Below are 21,746 nucleotides of genomic sequence, written 5' to 3'. Positions count from 1 at the left end.
AGTCGTCTTCTCCCTGAGAATTCGCATCTCTGTGCACGCTACCGCTCTTCATAGTGGCTTGAGACTCTAGATATCAGTATGTAGTGTCTCTACATGTCTCCATGCTTTAATGTTCAAAAAGCTCTTTATTTTTCTCATACTGCCTGTGCTGCAGCACCTCTTTTCAGTCTGCTCCAATTGGTTAGCTGACCGGCTCTGTTGTGATTAGTCAACCTCTTAGAGATGTCTGTATGAATATCCCAAAACCGAATTAGCAAAGTCAGTCAATAAAAAAGCAGATAGGGCTGCAAGAAAAAAAAAGAACTAAGTCAAACATCTGAAAACATTTGGCGTCAAATGATCCGGCACAATTTACCAACAATAGTCAGACTTAATTGCTGCCAGAAGCCAAACACAAGGCTGTTGTGCTGACAAATGCTGTTTAAGTTACAAATTCATGCCTCCTTTTCATGTTTAATATGCAGGAAAAGTGGCCCCAAAGGAATACGGATTGAGCCATGGAGAGGTGAACATATGTGTGACTAAAACCAAACAGCAGTTAGTGGATATATTTTGGCTTCAGTGCGTTACGTTCCGCTGAAGCTGCTGTCACCTGAAATAATGGTACAGTAAGCTGTTTCTACATGAGGCGCTGTCACACCGGAGTACTTTCCCCGTTTAGTTCCGATAGTTCCTGGGATTTTGCGTTCACACCAAAAAGAGAACTTAGTTCATGAGAACTTTTAGTGCCTGATAGAGAGGTGGTACTTTCATGGGGGAAAAAAGGTCCAAGTTCTGATTGGCTGGGCGAATTGCAAACCACGCCCCGTAAAACTCTGAAAAGTTTTGTGAATCCTCCATTGTATTTGCTGGCATTAGCATTATTAGCATTAGCATTAGCCCCACGCGCCAACGAAGAGAGAATAACTTTTGGCAACACAAAATAAAACATGGGAGCGGTGGAGATGAGGAGGTGTCGGCGTTCTGGCGATTTACTCGGAAGGCTTCAGTAGAAGCTGCTGGGAGTCCCAGCAGCTTCTACTGAAGCCAGTCTCCGGGGACTTCCGGCCGGAGACTTCGGGTGGCAGTATACGCCGTGAAGTTGTTTGCGGCCTGCCAGTAAACCCAAAGCAGAAGAAGAAGAAGTGACGTCAGCGGCTTAAATTTGCCTAATCCACCCTCAGGGAATTTATTTCGGTGTGAACGCGATCTGCTCTTAGTTCCATGTAATGAGGGTACTAAGTGCTGGGAACTAAGTACGGGAAAGTACTTTGTGTGAAAGCAGCTAAGGAGATATATCTGTGAAAAAAGCTAGCTCTTTGATTCAACGCCAGAACTGACACTGTGTGTGGTGTTTTAAATAGCACTGAGTGGCTGTGATGAAAATATCTCCCTTTGCTCCGATTATGTCAACATTTGACCTATTACCCATCACAAATATAACAAATAAAGACCTCAAGACATTCATAGCAGCATTGCTTTTTTTAAGTACGTGTCTCAAAGTGTGCCATTTCTTCTTTTAAAAAGGTCACACAATGTTAAAATCTTTCATTATTTACTGGCAAGCTTGCTTTTCTCTACAATATCTTCTCTTGCAATACTTAACTAAAAGGCTTTAAGCGTAACAGCATGTCAATTATTGAAAGTTTTTCACGGTTAAGAAACACACGGTTAATAAACACACGGTTAAGAAACACACGTTGCTCTTGTTTGAATATTGAAAAGATCTGAAAGGGATTTTAAGCGCAAGACATGTTTTCTCCATTAAACATTACATTTTAAAACAATGGCAACGTTTAAAGGGAGATTAAAAAGATCAGTGCAGATGAACTATTAGCAATGTCAAAGATGAAGGGGGGTTAGAGGAGATTTTCTACAAAGGGCGAGTGTCTAAGTTATTTATTCATAGCAAATGGAAATAGTTTAAGTTTTAATCATTTCCTTAGCTAGAATAGTGCGATTTTGGTGATCCGTACGCTGATTTGAGCTATTAATAATACCATTTTGTGCTTCTTGGCCTCCTAAATAAGTAATTGTTCATACATTTTCCATCCATGTTGAGTTCTTGAGGGAAAACTGAAACTCTAAGATGTCAACATCAATTTTAACCAATAAAAAAGGTTTGGAAGTGAGAGTGAGAGCACAAATCTAGCCAAAAATAAGATCCAGTGCAAGAGGTTTTTCAAATAATCCTGTTGCACTGATGGATGGAGCAAGTCAGGACAGTTTGCTTCTAAGAAAGAGTGTAAACCTAACCACACGCAGGACTCTAGTGTCAAATTCCCACAATTTTTACGACCCGCCATGGGCCTCCAACTTAAAGCAATGTCACTGAAAACAAACCTGACAGCAGGCACATTTCTCTTTTGTTCAGATGTTTAGATTTTAGGTGGAAAGCACGGGTTGCTTGAAGAGAACAGGGTCACCTTTGTGTGTTTATCTCAGCATTTCAAACAAAGTCAGCGCTGGAGATTAGCATCTAGGCTAGCAGAGGGAAATAAATGCCCAAAGTATGTGTGAGAAACGGTCTGGAGCAGAGGTTATGAAACACTCAAGGTCTAAACTCCACCTGGGGAACGAAGCACTCTGCCCGATTTCTCCGGATGTATTAAACAATACAGCTGTCCTCCTCGATCCACTCCAACACAAGTCTCTGATAACTCATTCATCCTTTTCTCTTATCCTCCCTTGTTGAAGCAAATAAGAATCAGATGTTTTGCAGAGGAAGCTCAGACCCCCCTCCCATCCTGCTTTGCTGGGGAGGAGGGTTAAGCATCTGTGTAAAGCACACACACACACACACGCACACACACACACACGCACACACACACGCACACACACACACATTGACAGGAAGTTTAACATTCCTCCTCACTTCCATCACTGGCCGGCAGCTGAGGCTGTGCAGCACAACATCTCTTCATTAAACCACAAACTGGGCTCGCTCCATAGAAGCTAAACACTCAAAAGTCATGAATAAGCAGGCTTTGGGAGTAAAGGATTACATGTAACGGGATTATCAGGATACGAAGAAAACTGTACTCCCTTACAGTTACATTAACACATCTGATTACTTTCTAAATGTGCGGATTACCAGCAGGATTACAATGTTAGTCAAAACTTAAAAAGAGCTTCTAGTGTTTGTTGTAAAAGGATCAGATGTTATCGCTGTTCTGTTCTGTACGATAATACTTTAAGTGTGAATCTGCTTCATGCTTTTCACTTTCTTTGCTTTATTTGTTCTGTTTTTCATTCAGCTGGTGGACCGATATGTTCATAAAAGAGTGTGTGTGAGCTTGACTGTGTGTGTTAAACTAAAACAGAGCATTTCCTTTCAGCTCAGATTTGATTTCTGCTTTTTTTAAACTGTAGTATGTGCTCATGTGTCTCTCTCTCTAGGTCGTCCTCAGACGAACCCTCCATCGTCGCTTCCAGTCATCCCGGTTCTCCATACATCTGGCCCGTTCATTGGAACTTTGTGCTCCTGCGTCATTCTTGAGTACGTCCACGTATAATGGTGTGGGACGTCCTCGTGACCGATGCCCGTGTGTTGGTTCCCACAGCACCAAAAAGTGCACTTTGCATGATAGGCCCCGTTTAAGTGATGCCAGAAAACAATATTTCTGTTCTGTCAAAAACTGTATAATTTCTCCAAAAATATTAAAACCGTGTCAAATAGACACAGCTTTGCTTTTACAGAGCTCCGACGTCACGTTGTTGTTTACGTCCGCGGCGCCATCTTGTATACGGGGCGGGCGTCACATTCTCGCCAGAATTGATATATACCTTATATACAAGATCAGCGCGAGGGATGCCAGAAACTGACCATGATCAAATTCAAAAATCGGAAAGCCCTGGCGAATATTATTCAATTATTCGATCATTCGCCCCCCCCAACACAATTTCTTTTTTAATTTGCACCTGTCAGTTCGAAGTAGTTCCACGAGGAACTCTTCTTTGAACGTACCGCTTTGTTCATCTTTAGTTGTNTCATGAATTTAATAAAAAAAATACTTAAAGGTCCCATGTCATGCTTTTCCGGTTATTACCCGTCCCCTTGTGTGTTATGAAGGTTTTTATGCATGTAAACGGTCGTTTACATGCATAAAAACCTTCATAACACACAAGGGGACGGGTAATAACCGGAAAAGCATGACATGGGACCTTTAAGTATTTTTTTTATTAAATTCATGAAAGTAATGATAATAATCCAATCTCTAAATATTGATATATGATTTTTAACGATATTTTGTAATTGTCTGACAGAGACTAAGAGGGAGAACATTGAGAATAATGGGTAATAATAAATAACATTTATTTTAAATGTTTCATCTAAGGTATCACTGCTCTCAAGCACTGAAAGTTTTGCTTTCATAACTTGGATGAAGATAACAGCGAGGATGTTTGTGTGTGAAATTGAATGTATGCATGAGTGTCTGTGCTGTAGTTAACAAGCTGCTAATGCCTCTAATACCCGGGCCAAATTCCTCTCAAGGCGCTGCAATGCCTGGCAACACAGAACATGTTCCTGTTGGACAGGACACCGAGTACATCATTAAATGTGGTCATTTTTGTAAGAACATGTTTTATTGGAGCATGACATATAATCACTACTACACTAAAGCAAATGCTGAAGGGTAGAAAACATAGTTTTGATGTATATTCTCACTTCAAGTAGGCGAAACACGAGCACATTTGATGACTGACAAGACATGTATTTTTCTCTTAAATAAACCCCTGAATGGAAAGTCACCATGACAAATTTGATTTGCTACAGATATTTCTTAATCCCACTGGCTACTTCCTGTATGAAACATTGTCTATGATAGATAGTGTAATACTACAGATGCCTGTGAGGGACAAGAAATACATTTTGAAATCATCAAATAGGAATAATCAAATGAAGTTAGAGTTATTACTCCAAACCAGCTCATCCTGCTATTCTATTCAGTTGGGCTAACCCAAAATTAAATCTGCAATCAATTATGTTACCTTTAAAAAGCTGCAAATGCCTACAAAATCTCTATAAATTAAGCTTAGATTTTCCCACTGCTGAGACAACCAACCATACAACTTCAAGTAACTAAGTAAGTCATTCTACTGGTGTAAAGAAAAAACAGTCTACTGGTTAAGACACGAAAATGAGGGAGGTGCACTATGCCCGGCAAATATTTCTCCCCATGCATTTAAGTGACATGCAGTGCTGCAGGAATGTCTCATGGCATTTACTGAAGTAGGAGTTGTTCCCTGCATAATGACGGAACAAACAATGTGTTCAACAGATTGCATCTTTTACACAGCGATTGTGTCCATTTATGACCTACATATGGCCTGGAGAAGGGGTCATATGATCACATTTCCTCTAATGATTACATGACTGCAAGCTATAAACTACAGATCATGACTGGCATATGATGCTAGCCCTGCCTGGGGACTATTTCCAGGGACACTGACTAAGAACCTTCCATTGTGCATTGATGGACAAACAAAGCAGATCTCATATTTTTGCATAGCTGTGTACCCAGAATAAACCGGTTTTCTTTTTGCTTGGAATCGTCATAATAGATGGAATAGCCCAGACAGTTCTTCTTATAATAATCAGAAACCACTCTAAAAGTGATCTGAATAAGGCTTAGTGTTCAAATAACATCTTTAAAGCAACAAACGTAGATCTGGTTTATCATAGGGCAAAGAGAACATGCACAGGTGTTACACCATATTACGTGACCTAATTAGGACTCTTGGTTATTATCACTGCAGTTTTTACAATGCTTACATAATGTACTTGGATTAGCTGTTATCAATACGTATTATGGCAAATTACACTGTATAAATATGATTGGAAGGGTGATAAAATGCAATGTAACATTTTAGAATCTTGTATATTAATTTACTAGATTATAGTTTATCATGCATTAATGATTATAGTTTATCATGCATTAATGTGTTAATCATTGCTGATAAAAGGTGGAGCTAATTACTGCTGCTCGATATCTTTTTATAATCTGAATATGTAAATAACGGGTAGCTAATTCTGTTTAAAAAAATGTAGTAGAGTTCAAAAGTACAATATTGAGTTCTAAGATTAAGTCAAATATAGTGGAGAGTAGCTTAAAATTGAAATTATTTAAGTACCCCAAATCGTACTTAAGTACAGCACTTGAGTAAATGTACTTCAATACATTACACCATTGGCCATAGCTGTAGCAGCATAAACCGGTGTCCAATAGTGAAGATGTGTCTGTAACGACAGCCCATCTCCTCCTCCTCATCAGCCTCTTTCGTAGCTGAGAATCTAACAGGTCAAATATTTCGTTTCATCACCGGCAAAAAAAATCTGATTTGTACAAACAATTTCGTCTCCACCACCAACGCCGAAACAAAATAACGTTAACACTCTCAGCGATACAATGGAATGATGTTCCAGCTGTCAGGTAGCGGAACATAAGTCAAAGTGAATTTACCATTAGCTGTGATGCTAACATGGGCTGTAAACCGAACCGCAGCTACTCCTGCCAGTACGTGGTCACCTGCAACACGTGGAGTTACACTTCAGTGCTGAATTAATACCAATATTATTCCACTGGTGTGCACGAGGTTAATCGTAAATGATATGATAAGCTCCTCGCGCTGTCTAGCACCCAGTGTTAACAGCTAGTCCGCTAGCGTTAGCTCACTCAACGGTGCAATGGAGACTGCAGCATATTAAAACAAAACGACTATCCGGAGAGAATTTATAACCCCTTTGTTGGCATATAGTCAACCCAACGAAATATAAAGTCGCGCATATGAAGAAACATAATTGATAGAGTAGTAACTCACCATGTTTGTTTGGGTTGGGTACGTTGGTCTGCTAACGCTACAGGGAGAGAGGAAATGGAAGGTTGCCACTGAGCGAGGCTGGCTGGAGGCGGGCGGGCAGGACGAACCACTGCTGTACGGCTCAGTGTATTCCTCCGCACTGTGGGGAAATACCCTCTATCAGTGAGGCGGCCTACCGCACACATAAACAAGAGCCTGATGATGTGCGCATACCTGTCTTTGGGGTTGTCATGTTTCCTATAGAGAAGTAACTCTTATCTTTGTTTTTCTTAAGTTTAAAACGATGATTAATTTAGGAAAGCAAGCTAAAGACAGGTACACATTTTATATTGCATGCTGTTTACATCTGGATTAACCCATTATGGAAAGGGCTGACCATCACCTACTGAAACCAAGATTAAGTACCAGGTCATCTTCAAGTTCTCAATAAATGAAGATCCAGCAATACTACTTGGCATAGCCCAACACCTTTTATTAATGCAGGACTGGCCAATATTCTGTTATTAAACATGTGCAGTCATAAACCACACAACCTGGCACCCATCACAGTGTGCTGAAGTCTCAGTATATGGCTGCCATTAAATCTGGCATCACAATCATAAACACGCTTATATACTCAGAACCCAAACACATTCTTCACATGTGAGCTGAATGTTTCACATAGTTGTGGCCTTAATCCTTGTTTGTAGTTATGAATCAGATTAACTGCAACAAGCGTCTATATTCAAATGTTTTCCATCGACATTATGTATTTCTAAATCAAAGAGATAGTTTGGAATAATTTGTAAAAAAACGACATTTTAATTATTGTCATAAAATAAAGCCTAGTGAAATGCAGTGGGGATTCATTATTAGGTCAACTCTGTCAAGGGATAGAAAAGATAATGATATTTTGTATTATAATAATTTAGATGATCACAACAGTGGTCTTTGTCCTTTAAACATACATGGTGAGGTTTTCTCATATTTATTTCGTTTTTTAATGTCGAAATTACGCACTAGTTTGTGTTACAGAGTTTTATGCAGGCGGAAGGATACATTCGCGGCTGACGGCACTGGGGAAGTTGCGGTTTTGCTTTTGAGAGGCTGATTCTGATTGGAGAGAGCAGACCCGCAATATCTGAACGCTGTACAGAGGCCGCTGATTGGCCAGGTCGGATCTGCAATGCGCCAAACCACGGCGCGGAAACGATGGCAGGAGGAAGCGACTCCACCGTGCACTGTGTGCAATATGTGCTGGGTTTTTAGTAATATACAAATAGGGCAAGTAAAAGTTTTCAGGTAAGTTACAGGTGAGTTGAGGAAGTCAACGAATTAGAATAACCTTATATACGCTTAACAATTAGACTGAAAGCCCAGGTTTACAATGTAGTTCTTAAAACTAGACTATTTAAATGAATAAAAATAGGAACTGCACATAGTTAAACTGTGGCATATTTTAGAGTAGCTCTGTTCGCATATTATTTTATTAATATACAAAATAAGTGAAAGCTAGAACGGACCACGTGGAAAGTGATAACTTTCTGAACTTGACACTGCCAGTATGATCTTTTGCTATTCTTGGTATCTGGGTAAGATTGTCTTTCACCAAGGTGGGTGCAGGGATACTTAACATTTAACCTTATCATCATCGGGAGTCGTGTTACCTAGAAGTCATTAATAAAAGGTAATACATTAATATTTCAATATGAATTCAATGGAATTCTCGATTAAATTACGATAACTCTTAATTGAATATGCAGGCTAAAAGAAAGAAGAATATGTTTTCTTCTTTCCCACTTTCTAATTTCTCTCAGTATAAGGTTACAATTCATTTAATTAACACTGTCATAGACTTTTACAATATTTGATTTTAAACACAGGCCCCTAACCTCAGTGTGCACGCACTGATAAGCATAAACAGACCCACAGCATACAAATGAGAATCATATATTTATTAATAGCGTCCGGTACTAAAAACACAGTTCTGGTGGCCTTATGTGAAAATAAACCATTATGTACAAAGCATGGCACCTGTAAGTGTAAGTATCTGGTCCTTGTGTGTGTCTCCTGTTCTTGCTATCAACAGTGCTGTGTATTTGACTTCTTGAATGAGATGTGTGTGTGTTCAGTCCTCCAGCAGTATATCCAGTTCTTCCAAAGGTAGTCTGACTCGGAGCTCTTTCTCTGTCATCAGATCTACAAACTCCTGCAGATGCTCGGGGAACAGCTGCACCGCGTCCATGTACAAGCCCTGATCTCTCTCACACACACACACACACACACACACACACACACACACACACACACACACACACACACACACACACACACACACACACACACACACACACACACACGTGAATACATTCAAATGTTTGTGTACACACTCACACAAACAAAGAGAGAGAGGGAGAATTAAGTTCTTGTGCATGCAATTAAAAAATTAGATGAAACAGGTTAGCAGCTGTAATCATGGTTTTCTTGGGTCCTTTAAAAGTATTATATTCTGTTGTCTGAATTAAGGAGCAATACAATTAACGTCTATTTTATTTATTTATTGGTATTAACTGCAAACAATCAAGAGGATCACCTGAATTAGTTTTTTTGTCGGCGGGATAACAAAACCACAATCTAAATAAAGATGTTCCACTCTAACCCTTATATATTCATTGGTGTTATATATTGTTTAAAATGTCAATAAATGCATGTACTTTATGTGAGTCAATTACTTATTTGTTCATTTTTAAGTCTGTAGCTCACCTTAGCCCAGGGAATATTCTGTAAGGCCTTGTAGAAGATCCCAGTGGCTTTGTCCATCTTCCCTTCTGAAACCTACAAAAACACACACATGTAAAACACATAGACTAAGGACTAAACTGACTGTCAACATTTGCACAGGCATACTGTGTGTGTAAGTTATTATACTTCTATCTCCAAATCAATATTTAGAAAAATAACTGCACTGAACAAACTAATATCATAGAGGCATAGCAAGCTTTGTTAATCAATACTGGAAAATATATATATATATCTGCGAGGATAGCGAAAGCAGGTATTTGCCCTCTAAGTGAAGTTTGTAACCATGTTGTTATGAGTTATGGGTAGTTGTAAAAAATATTCTCTATTTCCAATAGTTTGTATTATCTTTCTGACTGAAAAGTCAAGGACAAGTTTTTGGGTTTCCAAAAGGGCTGTAAACGTGAATATGTGCGTGTTATTTGCCGTCTCACCAGGAAGTGCATGTACATCCTCCAAAGTAAAGGACAGTGAGACCCCATCTCTGTTGCTATGGCACTTTCAAACAGTCCACGGATACGGTTGCTGAGCCCATTCTCTGGCAGGATTGGTAAGGCAGCATCATGGCAACAAGACCTATATACATATATATGCAATTATTAACATGTAATGTTAATTTAGCAAGAACACAATAGGGGTGCAGGATGACCCCACACCTACCTATCATCCTCTCAACTCTTACCTCTGAGCAGCGTCAACCAGCTGCTTCCTCTGTTGTTCCGCAACAATGGCAAAGAGGCGTGGCACTACACTGCTGTTGCCCCTGGTTACAGAGTGGAAGAAGCGTCGCGCCCGGCCAGCACTATGGTAACGGTTCTCCACCTGGAACATAGTTGGCGTTAGGGTCATCGTACAAAAATAATAACCGATTTTATTTGGATTATTTAAAACTTAAATGAGCTACCTGTACATATAAACCCCAGAGAAGGGCGCTGCCGGCCCACGTGGAGAGGGCGGAGGTCAGTGTCTGCCTCAGTGTTGTCAGGGGAAACACACTGATGCTGTTGTGGTACCTAAGCAACGCTGCCTGTTGCACTGCCAGAGCCTCACACTCAGAAACTAGCCGGCTAACATACTGCCTGCAGGAGAGGCTGGAATCAGACTGGTTAGCGTCGGTGCTAGCGACATCCTCAGAGCTGTTAAGCTGCTTGTCCTGGGTCAGCTTCTGCTGCAGCTCCTCTATCCTGTCTCTAGCCTGATTGTAGACAGCATTAGCAGCTTGGATGCCCGTTGTGAGGTACTGGAACAGAGCGTGGCATCCCATCAGGCCTTTCAGCCTAGGCTTCTCTCCAAGCAGGTCCTCCTTACCTGCTGGTGGAATGATGAGATGAAGGAAGGTCAGATTAATTAGAGATAAGACCATTTTCCCAGGAGACAGTCAGACCTGTTATAGTCGGGAAAATCACAAGTGTTACAGCTAATGGAACTCGCCCCTGTGATTTTCTTACTGTGACATGTCTTAACAGCTTAAGGTTCACTGTCAACATCACTGAAGCTGTAACCCATGTATTAAAACACTGGCTAATCAAAAGTTGCTAAATATGCCCTAAAAGTGTAAAGGAAAAATTGTCAGCAGTAATGTTGAGTGACCAGGAGCAAATGGGAGTGCAAAACCACAGATTTTGGCCTTTTTAAAGTCACAGGTAGCATCTCTGTGGCGATAATGCACGGTAAATGTTGATGGAGTAAACCTTTTTTGTTGGTCTGGTAGTTTTGTTCGAGTGCTGACAAGCCGGCTGTCAGCACCTGTTCATATGATTTCCTGGCTTTCAGGATGGAGACCGGAGAGATGGCCTGGTCGGAGGGGCTTCCCTCTGCTAGCCTGGTTAGCACACACACAGCTGGGGACGCAGTGAGGTCTACAAGTCCTCCCCCTCGCACTGTTGGCCCGTCCTCCATTTCCAGCTGCGCCCACAGCAGACACAGCTCACAGAGGGCGGGGCTCTGCAGCCCTTTGCCTCCCCCCATGGCCGTGGCCGTGGAGAAGACTTTGCGGGCCTCATCGATGTTGCCCAGCATCCACTCCAGATGAGCGTAGCCACGCCACAGCACCAGTGACGAGCGGTTGTCAGGTTCTTTGAGCAGTTGCTTGGCGACTCGCTTGCTGCTCTTGCCCTGAAATCGGAGACGCTTCTTGTTGCCGCCATGCAGGCACCGCAACACCTGACACATAAACACACAAATATGTAAATTAGACTTGATACTAAGTGGATCAAAATGTTTTTCTTCTCATTTTAATATAACTTAAGTGCAATTAATCTGACTTCCACCTTGAGTTTCTCATACTGCATCCAGCTGAGTGACAGGGCGGCTCGCTGCTGGACAGGGAGGACAGGTTGGACCATCTTCAACACATTAGTGAGAAACATCTCGCCCAGCTTCCCAAGCCCCACCCACTTCCTTGTACCCTGAAGAATGGTCATGTGACCAATAGAGTTGACCCCGGGGTCAGGAAGGTCGTACGAGGTCAGAGGACGCCTGAGCTCGTTACCTAGAGAGTGACATAGAGACAGCTTTGTGTCAATGTGTTTCCTTCCAGTTGATTGTTATAGAAAAAACTATAAAATAAAAAAAACACTAAAATAACTGAAAAAAAAAAATCTGAATGTCATTGCAATGAATACACTTCAGAATATTCTGTAAAGCCCTGATAGCTAGTTTGTATTTTGGTGACTGACAGTGTCATCTTTACCCTGAGTGAGCAGAGAGAGGTTCTCCAGCAGCAGGCCCGGCTGACAGGGGGCAGCAGAGAGCACAGGGTCTACAGGTAGCCCGAGAAACGACAGGAAACGGAGGAGAAGGCGGAGCTGGAGCTCTGGTGAAGACAGGCGAATGAGTGATGGACCGATGTCATCAAACAACACCTACAGAGGGAGAAAAGGGAGGGATGGACGAGTCAAACAAAATGGTCACACCTATAATGGCTTTGCTTTAACATTTAGTAGAAGAGTTCCAATCATGAGGAAATGTGTACCTGTCTGTCAGGGTCCTCACAGTCCTCCTCTGATTGACCCTTGGCTTTGTCCGGCCTCCAGGGCAGCCAATGAGCTGCTTCCCGACACGTCTCCACCTCCAACCAGACTGTCCATCTGGGCTGGCTGCGATCCTTCACCTCCTCCTCATCCTCATCCTCCTCCTCTTCTTCCTCTGTGGACAGCACACATACATAGGAGAAGATGACTCAAGATTTATCAAGGATTTACATCCGAAGTAAACAAAGTAAAGAATGTCTGTGTGTTTTACCCGCATTGGGCTGCAGCCACCCCCCCTTCTCCTGTTGGAGCATCCAGGCCTTCCAACCTCGGGCCCCCAACTCTCCAACTCTCTCCTCCCCGCTGTCCCAGAATGGCTCAAAGAACTCCACCTGCACATACACAGGAAAACATCAATTAAGTGGAAGGCACTATTTCGCTTTTATTAACATTACCGGAGACCTTGTGTGTGTTCTTTTTCATTTTTATAACATAAATTTAAAAAGTGCGGAGTCTCTATAAAGGCGGATCAGGCAGAGCCAATCAGATGACGCATTAACACATTGGCAGAAATATGTCAAATGGTCTACTTTTATACGTTTGTGTGTGTGTGTGTGTGTGTGTGTGTGTGTGTGTGTGTGTGTGTGTGTGTGTGTGTGTGTGTGTGTGTGTGTGTACCTGCTGCTTGGTGGACAGTCCTCGTACACTGTCAGGTTTGTAGAAGGTGAAATCAATCATGGCCTGTAACAGAGAAATGGCCTTCTCTGAGTGACCAGACTGACGCAGGAAATGACACTGCTGGGTGAAGATATCTGGACAAACAGGAAACACAACCAGGAGCAACCAATGAGCATATAAAAAACAAATAAGAATATAGAAAATGTGTTACTGACGGATGCAGGTGATCAGGGGCGGCAGGTACTGTAGGCTAGGGAAGGCTAAGCCTTCTCAAATATGTTTGTCACTGCATCCTGGTAAAATACAAATATAATGTATAATGTTTGTGTCTTTGACATTAGCGCTGCTATGCAGCCACCTGTGCGCTGTACTACTACGAAGCCAATTCAACACACCCTGGATATGTTTGAGTTATCTTCACTAACCCTAACAAACGAGATCTTGCTAAGCGGTTCTACGACACTGGTTATCAACTCAGTAAATCAACCCAGGGTTTCTCTCTCTAGCTGAGAGCGAGTTCAAGGGGCGGGGCTAGCTACATTTGACCAATCACAAACATGGACAAGCGTACTGACAGCGCAGCGTCATACTTCCTGAATGAAAATGTAACTATAATATTAGACAAATATGAAGAAGTTCAACTTTAAATAAACTTTATCCAGGATAAAAGCCACATAGCTGCACCTGCAAGGTGAATACAGAACAGCTGGTAAAAAATAAATAAACTACCGATTGTTTGAATGCGTACATTAACAGGTTTATGATATCACTGCCTCATCTAAGACATGAGTGGATCTGACTTTAATTACATTTGAGTTGAGTGTTTCGTCAACCTAATGTGTTGCTTAAAATAACACTTCTGCATACAGTATGTGACAATGTTAGTGTTGCACGGCCAGATACGGCTCGAGAAGCTGACTCAGATAAGGAAATATATGATATATTATGATATTATATGATCGATGATGTGATTGATGATGACGTGATATGAATGATAAATGCGACACGTCGGTGTCTTCTCTGCATATGGCAGTTTTTCTGTATTTCCTTTATCCTGTAATATGACTTGATAGATTTAAACTCCGCACACTGAGCTCTGATTGGTCAGCAGGCAGTGCTTTCACTGAGTTGATCTCTTATCTATAGACGCCGGAGGCGGGCAGCGTCAGGTTAAAAAAGTTATTTAGCCTTCCCAAACCTGAGCCTCACGCGCCGCCTATGCAGGTGATCTAAACTGGGCTAAGCAGGGTGAATTTTGTACTTCCCATAGTAGAAACTCGATATTTAAAATCGAAAAAAAAATCTCAGTTACCCAACATATCCTCCTCGAGCCCTGGCAGGGCCGGGTGGGACACCATGCTGCCGTCATGCACCGCACTGAGCGTGCTAAGACACTTCCCGTAAGCAGAGTTCACCTTCGACACGGAGAAGATGCTGAAGTAGCTCTGGGTGAACAGCAGATACTCCCTCCACAAGGGGGCACTGTTTGGATGGAGAAACACCTGAAATAAAAAAAAGGTACAACGAGTTAGACCAAGTGGCAGCCATGATAAGAGCCGTTCCAACTAAATGCTAATAAAGATGTTTGAATTGGGTTTCTTTATATAGCAGAAAATAAGCTCTGTGGCCAACACATATTCATGATATACCTACACTTTTTTGTTCAGCAGGATAATCTCCAAATATGAACACCACTTTGTGATTTTTGAACCGTGAATGCAATCTTTAGAAGTAAGAAGCTAATATTAGATTATAAAATAACTAGATCGTGGCCGCATGGCTGAACATCACCACCACAAATGTATCAGTTTTGTTACGTTTAGTAGTCTCTTTTAGTCACTAAAATGATACATAGGTTTCAGACATTCACGGGTGGGGAAATTACTGAGGAATTTTATGTTGTACAGCATTTTTTTGAAAATGTCTTCAGCCGGTGTTAACCACAGAACTAATATCAGGCTTCTAACCACCAACATGTTCAAAAAACCATTGACTTGGAGACTAGGTAACCCGAAGTGGTGAAATGCTTAGTTATTTCCGGGTTTTAGGAGTTGTTTATGCACCACTCTATTCTCCTTAACATCTTGTTTTGACCGTATGACCTTTCCATTTCCATGTAAAGTTGTTTACTATAAATCTGCAGCCTAAGTTTTGGTACACAGACATGACAAAATACAGCCTTTGATTGAAAAAAGGCAGTATAAAACTGAATGGAACCAAAGAGGAAAAAATACAGAACTGCGAATTATCAACTCTATCTAGGGCAAAGAAATAAACGACAGCAATGCTTCCTTTCTATTCTCCTTTAGCATAGGGCACACTTGACTACCCTTTGCCAAAGTACACGAGATAACTCCAATAATTATGTCCAACACTTCCTTGCTGCTGCAGCAGCTTTCAAAGTGCACTGGGATTCTCTTAGCACTGTGATTATTTTCCCCTTACAAATAGAGTGGTGCAGTGATTACATATTTTTGTTGGCCGACCCGGAAGTTGGCGACTCCCTTGTCAAAAAGTTATTTTTGCCATTGGATTTCTCCGTGCCAGCACACATTCATGATACCTACATGTTTTTGTTAAGCGGGATAATCAAGGGAAAGTCGTTAACAATAAATCTGCAGCCTGCGTTTCGGCCCACATTTGCTTGTAGCCTTTTAAACCTGAATGGAACCAAAGACAAAATAAATACTGCCAATTATCAATTCTATTTAGGGCAACAAAAAGAACTACAGCTGTAGTTCAACACCAAAACCCTGAGAAGGTTTTCTGGACTTTAAAGATGTATTTTTAATGCTGTACACTGACCAGCTTCTTCCATTCTTTGGCCAGAGCAGAGGGCTCCCAGAGCTCTTGGCAGATCCGGAGCCTCTCCAGCTGCAGAGCGATGCAGCTGTGGTTGGTCGATACAGCGCGCTCTGCGATGCTCAGCTTTTTCTCCAGCAGCGCTCTGTAGGAGGACTTCCGATGTTCCACCGCTTCACTGCCCTGCTGCTCCGCCTCTCCTCCAAACGCTGCTGCACTCAGCTCATCCTGGGGAGGGAGAACAGGCGGTACAGAATGAAGAACTAAATTATTGAAAAGCCATAAACAATAAGGGACAGCGAGGCGTTCATGAACGGAACAATAAAGGCCAACACGAATAGGAGGGATGTTGTTTAATCATCCTTAGCAATGGTCATTATTTTGCTTAGTAGCGGTGAGTCAAGTATTATTAAATGGCTTAGTTGAATACTCGATTCTGATTGGTCAATTCGGACATTTCAGATGTTATTAATACTCGATAAAACACACCGCTGCTTAGCATAACATCCCCGTTGCTAAGGAGGATCAAAGGACAGAAGGAAAGAGGTTAAAAGACAGATACATCTTCAGAAGAAGGCAGACAGGAAGTAAACAGCAACAGGAAACTGTGAACTGACTTGGACAGTTACAGTAAAACTCAATCAGTTCTGCCGTTCAATTTAAGTTGCGTTGTTGTTGCTGCAGTTCCAGCTGTTGGTGTGCCGTGGTACAGAGTTTCGTTTTTTGGGCGAAAGCAATACGATTATTTTCAAGTTAATAAAATAATTTCATTCATATTGGGGGTGAAGTCGTTCATTTATTATGTGGCCGTGTAATAAGCGGGATAATGTGTATTATCCCGTTTATTGTCATTATTCAACTAAGCAGTGTAATAAGACAAGGTTAGATTTTGTGAGAACTATATAGACAACAATTTCTTATCAAATATGATATCCCACATATTTTGGACATATCTGGAGTCTCACTTGTTTGAAGCTAATAACTCTTTAGGATCTTTCAATCTATACCATGTAAAGCCCAGTCTTCCTACCTGGTATCGTATGAACTGTATCCAGAGCTGCGTGTCTCCTGGCTGCTCTCTGAGCCGCCTGTTGAACTCTTCGGTCCTTCCGGCCAGCGCTGCATTCTGCCCGGTCTGCACCTCCTGCTCCTGCTGCCCCTTCCCCTGCAGCCAGAGGGCCGTGGAGGCGTCATACACACCCAGAGGATTCACTGAGGATGTCTGCACTCTGTCCCCTGGATCCAAACATTACATTTCTTATTGAAACAACAGCTACGGTCGCTTCCCTTTTACAGTCTGTTGTAGCTACTTCTCTTACCTGTCTTTCCTCCTTTGCTCTCCTCATCGCCGCCCAGCGGGAGAAAGGAGGAGGTGCTGATGGCATTGCCGTCCTTAGGTATTGTGGGTAATGTAGGAACAAGGGGCTCGGACCTCAGCAGCTGGCGACTGACTGTAGAGAAGTATCTGTCTGCTGCTTTCTTCTTGTCCCCGCCTTTCTGTTTCTTATTTGACTCTGGCACCTCCCAGCTAACTCCCTGTTTGCGGGGGTCCAGACCCAAGGACGAGAGGCCCTTCCTCCTATACCTAGAGCACATAAAGAGGTTCTGAAATCTCACTATGACAAAATTAATTGTATCAAGTAAGCATCTGTTTTGCTAGTGTAGCCTTTAAACCTACTTCATGTATGAATATGTTTCTGTCATTAAGAGTCTCTCAATTAAACAGCAATAAAGGGATGGAGTTTGTAGGTGTCATAAAGTGGGGTCAAGGATTCCTTCATTTCATTTTTCATTTTCAAGCTTTTTACCAGGAGCTGAATTATCAGACATATACTTTGATTCAAATTATGGATTTCTCCAGGTTTGAAAGCTACAGTATTTGAAATATTTGGGCTAATGCAAGAACATAGCTAAACAAATAACTTGATGTGTGTGGACATTATAATGGGGAAATGCTACATTATATACCTGTAAAGTTCTTGATTTTAAATAATCGTAAGATCCCACTGAGCAGAGTTTGACTTTAAAGGAGACACTTCATTTTTGTCCGATGAAAAATCAAGAAGGAAGTGTGTGTGTTTGAATGTGTGTTTTACCTGGTTATGTCTCCTCTGTACAGTGACTTGTAGGTCCAGTTGGCTTGGTCTGCTTTACGGTCCACACAGAACGGCTGCTCTGTGGGCGACTTGAGGTCATCCAGCCAGGAGAAACAACTTGCTAACGGAGCAGCCTGGGGACTGTACGGATACACGCATCAGAAACACAGAACAGGGAGGTAAACCACGGAGAGAGATCAACAGAGCCAGAGGTTCTTTGACTTAGCTGGCTCGACTAAACTAAAACTCCTGATCAGAGATACTACGAAGCTGGTTATCAACACTGTCTTTGTGAACCCAGGCTTTCCTCTTCAGACTCACACAATACAGGGCATTCACATTTGACTTGTGAACACTGTTCCTTTTGGGATACGGGTTAATGACATTTGTGAATAGAATATATATAAGTGAAATGAAATGTATTTGTAGGAGCCAGGAATGTCAGAGATATCTGTTGTATGATTTAATAAGGGTTTTTTTTATATTTTGGGATTGGTCTTTTTTATAATATTATAACTTAAAGGTGGGGTAGGTAATTTTGGAGAAACCAGCTCGAGTGCGCTAGAATTTGAAAATACTTCCTTACAGAGCCGCTCCTCCAACACACACAAACGCGCACATGACCAATGAGGGCACAAGATAAATTTGTGCACAGATGGAAGGCTGACAGGCAGGTAGTCCATCCAGTTATTTTAGCCGGGCCGGCTCAGATGATTGGTCGTGCTTTTTACAGTACTACGGCTTCCACAGATTTTTATGGATTTTGTGTCAAATATCATGGAATATAACAAAAAGTGTATCTCGAGCCGGTTTCTCAAACTTACCTACCCCACCTTTAATATTCCTGGATCAATTATTGGCTGGATCAGTTGGGTCACATGGGTATGGGCAGCACTCATATTTAATATAATTACCTGTTGACCCGTGTGAGGTGTGTGTGGAAGACAGGGTGAGAGGGGCACTGTATTTTTTTGTTCACAGCTACTTTGTGATAGCTGGATTATTCTGATTATTTGTTTTTGCACGTTATATTAAATTGATAATTTTCATTAAATTAAGATTGTGTTCCCTGCATTTTTGGATCCCAGCATATATTTTTGATAGCGCATCTGACAATAGGCAACCAGGCCCGACTTCAGCCTCTCAGCAACTTTGTTTGTTCCTGAAGTGGCTACATTTGTATTGAATTTTGATCTGTGATACATGAATAGACTAATCAACTTTTGAATCGGTTTTGGATTAGCTGCAATATGCCAGCAATTTAAACGGACCTTAGCAAAAAAGGGGACTGGAGACATAAAAACATGTGGGGAAATGATGGTTTTAAGGAATTATACTGCATTCCACTCGCAAGTAAGTTTTATACTGATGAATAATACCTTGTACTGATGTTACGCATCACTGGTATTGGTTGCCACGGAGAAGAAAAAAATAGTGCATGTCATACAGTATGCGCTAGTGTAACAGCACAGCTTTGATCAGTGGCATAAATGTAACGCTGGAACTCAAAATGTTACATAATAACTTATTACCTGAGCTGATAACCTTTACCGCTCATAGATTGACTATAAAGTTGCGCTATTTTAAAGGAACTAGTTAGAACAGCTAGTTAGAACAGCTAGTTAGAACAGCTAGTTAGAACAGCTGGTTGAACAGCGGTATTTGGCGATTTTAGGCTTAAACTCTAAACATAACCTGGTCAGGAGCAGGTTAGTTCTGCAGCGTAGGTTGCCATGGTTATTTAGCCAGGTTAAAAGAGAGCCACAGAAAACTGGCTCGTAGTACACTCGTCAGAAGTAAGACAGTGCAAATGTGTACAAGAAGTGTGAGCATGTGTAAAATGTATGCATACCTCTCTGCCTCTTGTTCCCTTTTGAGGTCACTGGGGAAAATTATTTCAGTCTCATTGCCGCTGCTGTCCGAATGTCTCTCGCTCTTCTTTTTGTATTTTTTGTGTTTTTTCTTCTTCTTTTCACTCTTCTTTTTCTTCTTTTTGGGTGGCACATGACCCTCCTCCTCCTCCTCCTCAGAGCTCACATATCTCCCCACACTGAGGATTATAAGGTGCACTTAATGTTAAGACAGTCGGAGAACAAAGAAAAGTATAAGAGAACAATTTAACTTCACAGGTCTATCTATCTATTTATCTATAAACACCTGACGTTAGATTTATGTGACTAAATGATACAGTACTTCTGATACTTGTTATGGGAGAGCAATAACATAAATATTTAGTAGGTTAATTTCTGAAAAACAGAGTACTTCACGTTAAATAATATTGAAAAACACAAGGAAAAGAATAAGTCAGATCAGTAAAAGGGAATGAGAGAATGGAGCATGTGTCAAACACTTGGCACCGTGGCTTTGTCATGTACAAATAGTTTAAAGACCAGGATTAGGCTTGCGACACTGCAGCTACCCAAAGGGAGAGGAGGATTGGCAGTGCCGAGTTTCCAGGATTATTACTATGCAGCACAAATCAGAACCGTGGCATGTTGGTGTAATATGGAATATGTAGCCAAATGGAAGGACATTGAAACAAATGGGGAAAACTACCAGATTCAAAAACTACTAGGGGATAAAGAATGACTTACGACACAGGAAAACGTATTAGACCCAATTACAAAATGCACTTTAAACACTTGGAACATGGTAATAAAGAGATACAAAATAGGAAAACAGACAAAGATTTTGACATGGATAACAAATGATAATAAATTCCAGCCGGGAAAAGAAGATACAGGTTTGAAGCGATGGCCCCGAGGGGGCATCGCAGCAATATGTAGGATGGTGAAAAAGGGGAAATGCAGAGTTTTCAATATCTAAGAGATACGTTTGATCTGGAAAGGGGTGACCATTTTAGATACTTACAGGGAGAAGACTATTATATAAAAAGAATAAAAATGGAATAAAAACACACTAAACAAAAATGGGGTAATGTAAAACTGTGTTTCGTTATTCTCCATATGAAGGGAAGAAAGGCAGGGTGATTTCAGCTCTAATATCAAGCTACTGTTTGGAGAGTTAGGGGGAATTCAACTCATATATATAAAAGAAAAGTGGGAGAAAGAACTCGGGATTGATATGACAGAGGAAGAAAATGATACATGTATGTAGAGTGCAGCATTCAACTACTGGTCAAGGTATGGAGGGAATTTTGGGTGGAAAACAACATAATCAGATACCGTTCATAACCCCAAAGCCTAAAAGGGGGGGGGGGGGGAAAAGGGGGGGTTGGGGTGGGGTTTTTTTTTTAGAAAACTGGGGGGCCCCCCCCCGGGAACAGAACGCATGTCTGGAGGCAATGCGGCGAAGGTGGGGGCAGACCACACACACATTTTTTTATGCTGTATGATGATTTGGAGGATTGTTTAAAAACCAACCTCGATTCGCGTGTCGATGGTAAGCTGGGTAAATTCGTAAAAAGGAAGGGATTAAGAAACACCAGAATGCAAGTTAAACAATAATCTTGTTTTATATGATAAAAAGTAACATACAAAACAAAGGAAGTATTCCCTGCTCTTCCTCCAATCTCACGGATCCTGGTCAGTTTTGAAGAAAGAGAGACTTGGTCTAAAGATAAACATAGCCTTATTCCCAAAACCCCAGGAGGAGCCAT

The 21,746-nt window shown here is 41.5% G+C and overlaps 2 protein-coding genes across 2 annotated transcripts in view; both read right to left on the bottom strand.

Annotated features, from left to right (window-relative positions):
- Positions 1-6,908, bottom strand: part of calm1a (calmodulin 1a) — a 15,831-nt gene extending 8,923 nt beyond the window's left edge. The window contains exon 1 of the mRNA XM_010770222.1: positions 6,802-6,908. Coding sequence (XP_010768524.1) covers positions 6,802-6,804 — 3 coding nt within the window. The 5' untranslated portion in view covers positions 6,805-6,908. The remainder of the gene's footprint in view (positions 1-6,801) is intronic.
- Positions 6,909-8,557: 1,649 nt separating this feature from the next.
- Positions 8,558-21,746, bottom strand: part of nrde2 (NRDE-2, necessary for RNA interference, domain containing) — a 17,317-nt gene continuing 4,128 nt past the window's right edge. Inside the window, exons 3-19 of the mRNA XM_010770212.1 lie at positions 19,980-20,177; positions 18,128-18,268; positions 17,351-17,616; positions 17,062-17,267; positions 16,035-16,259; positions 14,542-14,731; positions 13,230-13,363; positions 12,823-12,943; positions 12,554-12,726; positions 12,272-12,443; positions 11,850-12,070; positions 11,271-11,742; positions 10,484-10,890; positions 10,262-10,401; positions 10,014-10,155; positions 9,544-9,615; positions 8,558-9,034 (exon numbers count right to left, since the gene is read on the bottom strand). Of these exons, the coding sequence (XP_010768514.1) occupies positions 8,909-9,034; positions 9,544-9,615; positions 10,014-10,155; positions 10,262-10,401; positions 10,484-10,890; positions 11,271-11,742; positions 11,850-12,070; positions 12,272-12,443; positions 12,554-12,726; positions 12,823-12,943; positions 13,230-13,363; positions 14,542-14,731; positions 16,035-16,259; positions 17,062-17,267; positions 17,351-17,616; positions 18,128-18,268; positions 19,980-20,177 (3,406 nt within the window). The 3' untranslated portion in view covers positions 8,558-8,908. The remainder of the gene's footprint in view (positions 9,035-9,543; positions 9,616-10,013; positions 10,156-10,261; positions 10,402-10,483; positions 10,891-11,270; positions 11,743-11,849; positions 12,071-12,271; positions 12,444-12,553; positions 12,727-12,822; positions 12,944-13,229; positions 13,364-14,541; positions 14,732-16,034; positions 16,260-17,061; positions 17,268-17,350; positions 17,617-18,127; positions 18,269-19,979; positions 20,178-21,746) is intronic.

The sequence above is a fragment of the Notothenia coriiceps genome, unplaced genomic scaffold (assembly GCF_000735185.1).
Source record: "Notothenia coriiceps isolate Sejong01 unplaced genomic scaffold, NC01 NC01_scaffold00000339, whole genome shotgun sequence".
NCBI lineage: Eukaryota > Metazoa > Chordata > Actinopteri > Perciformes > Nototheniidae > Notothenia > Notothenia coriiceps.
The sequence above is the reverse complement of the archived record's forward strand: the minus strand, read 5'-3'. Positions and strand labels throughout refer to the sequence as shown.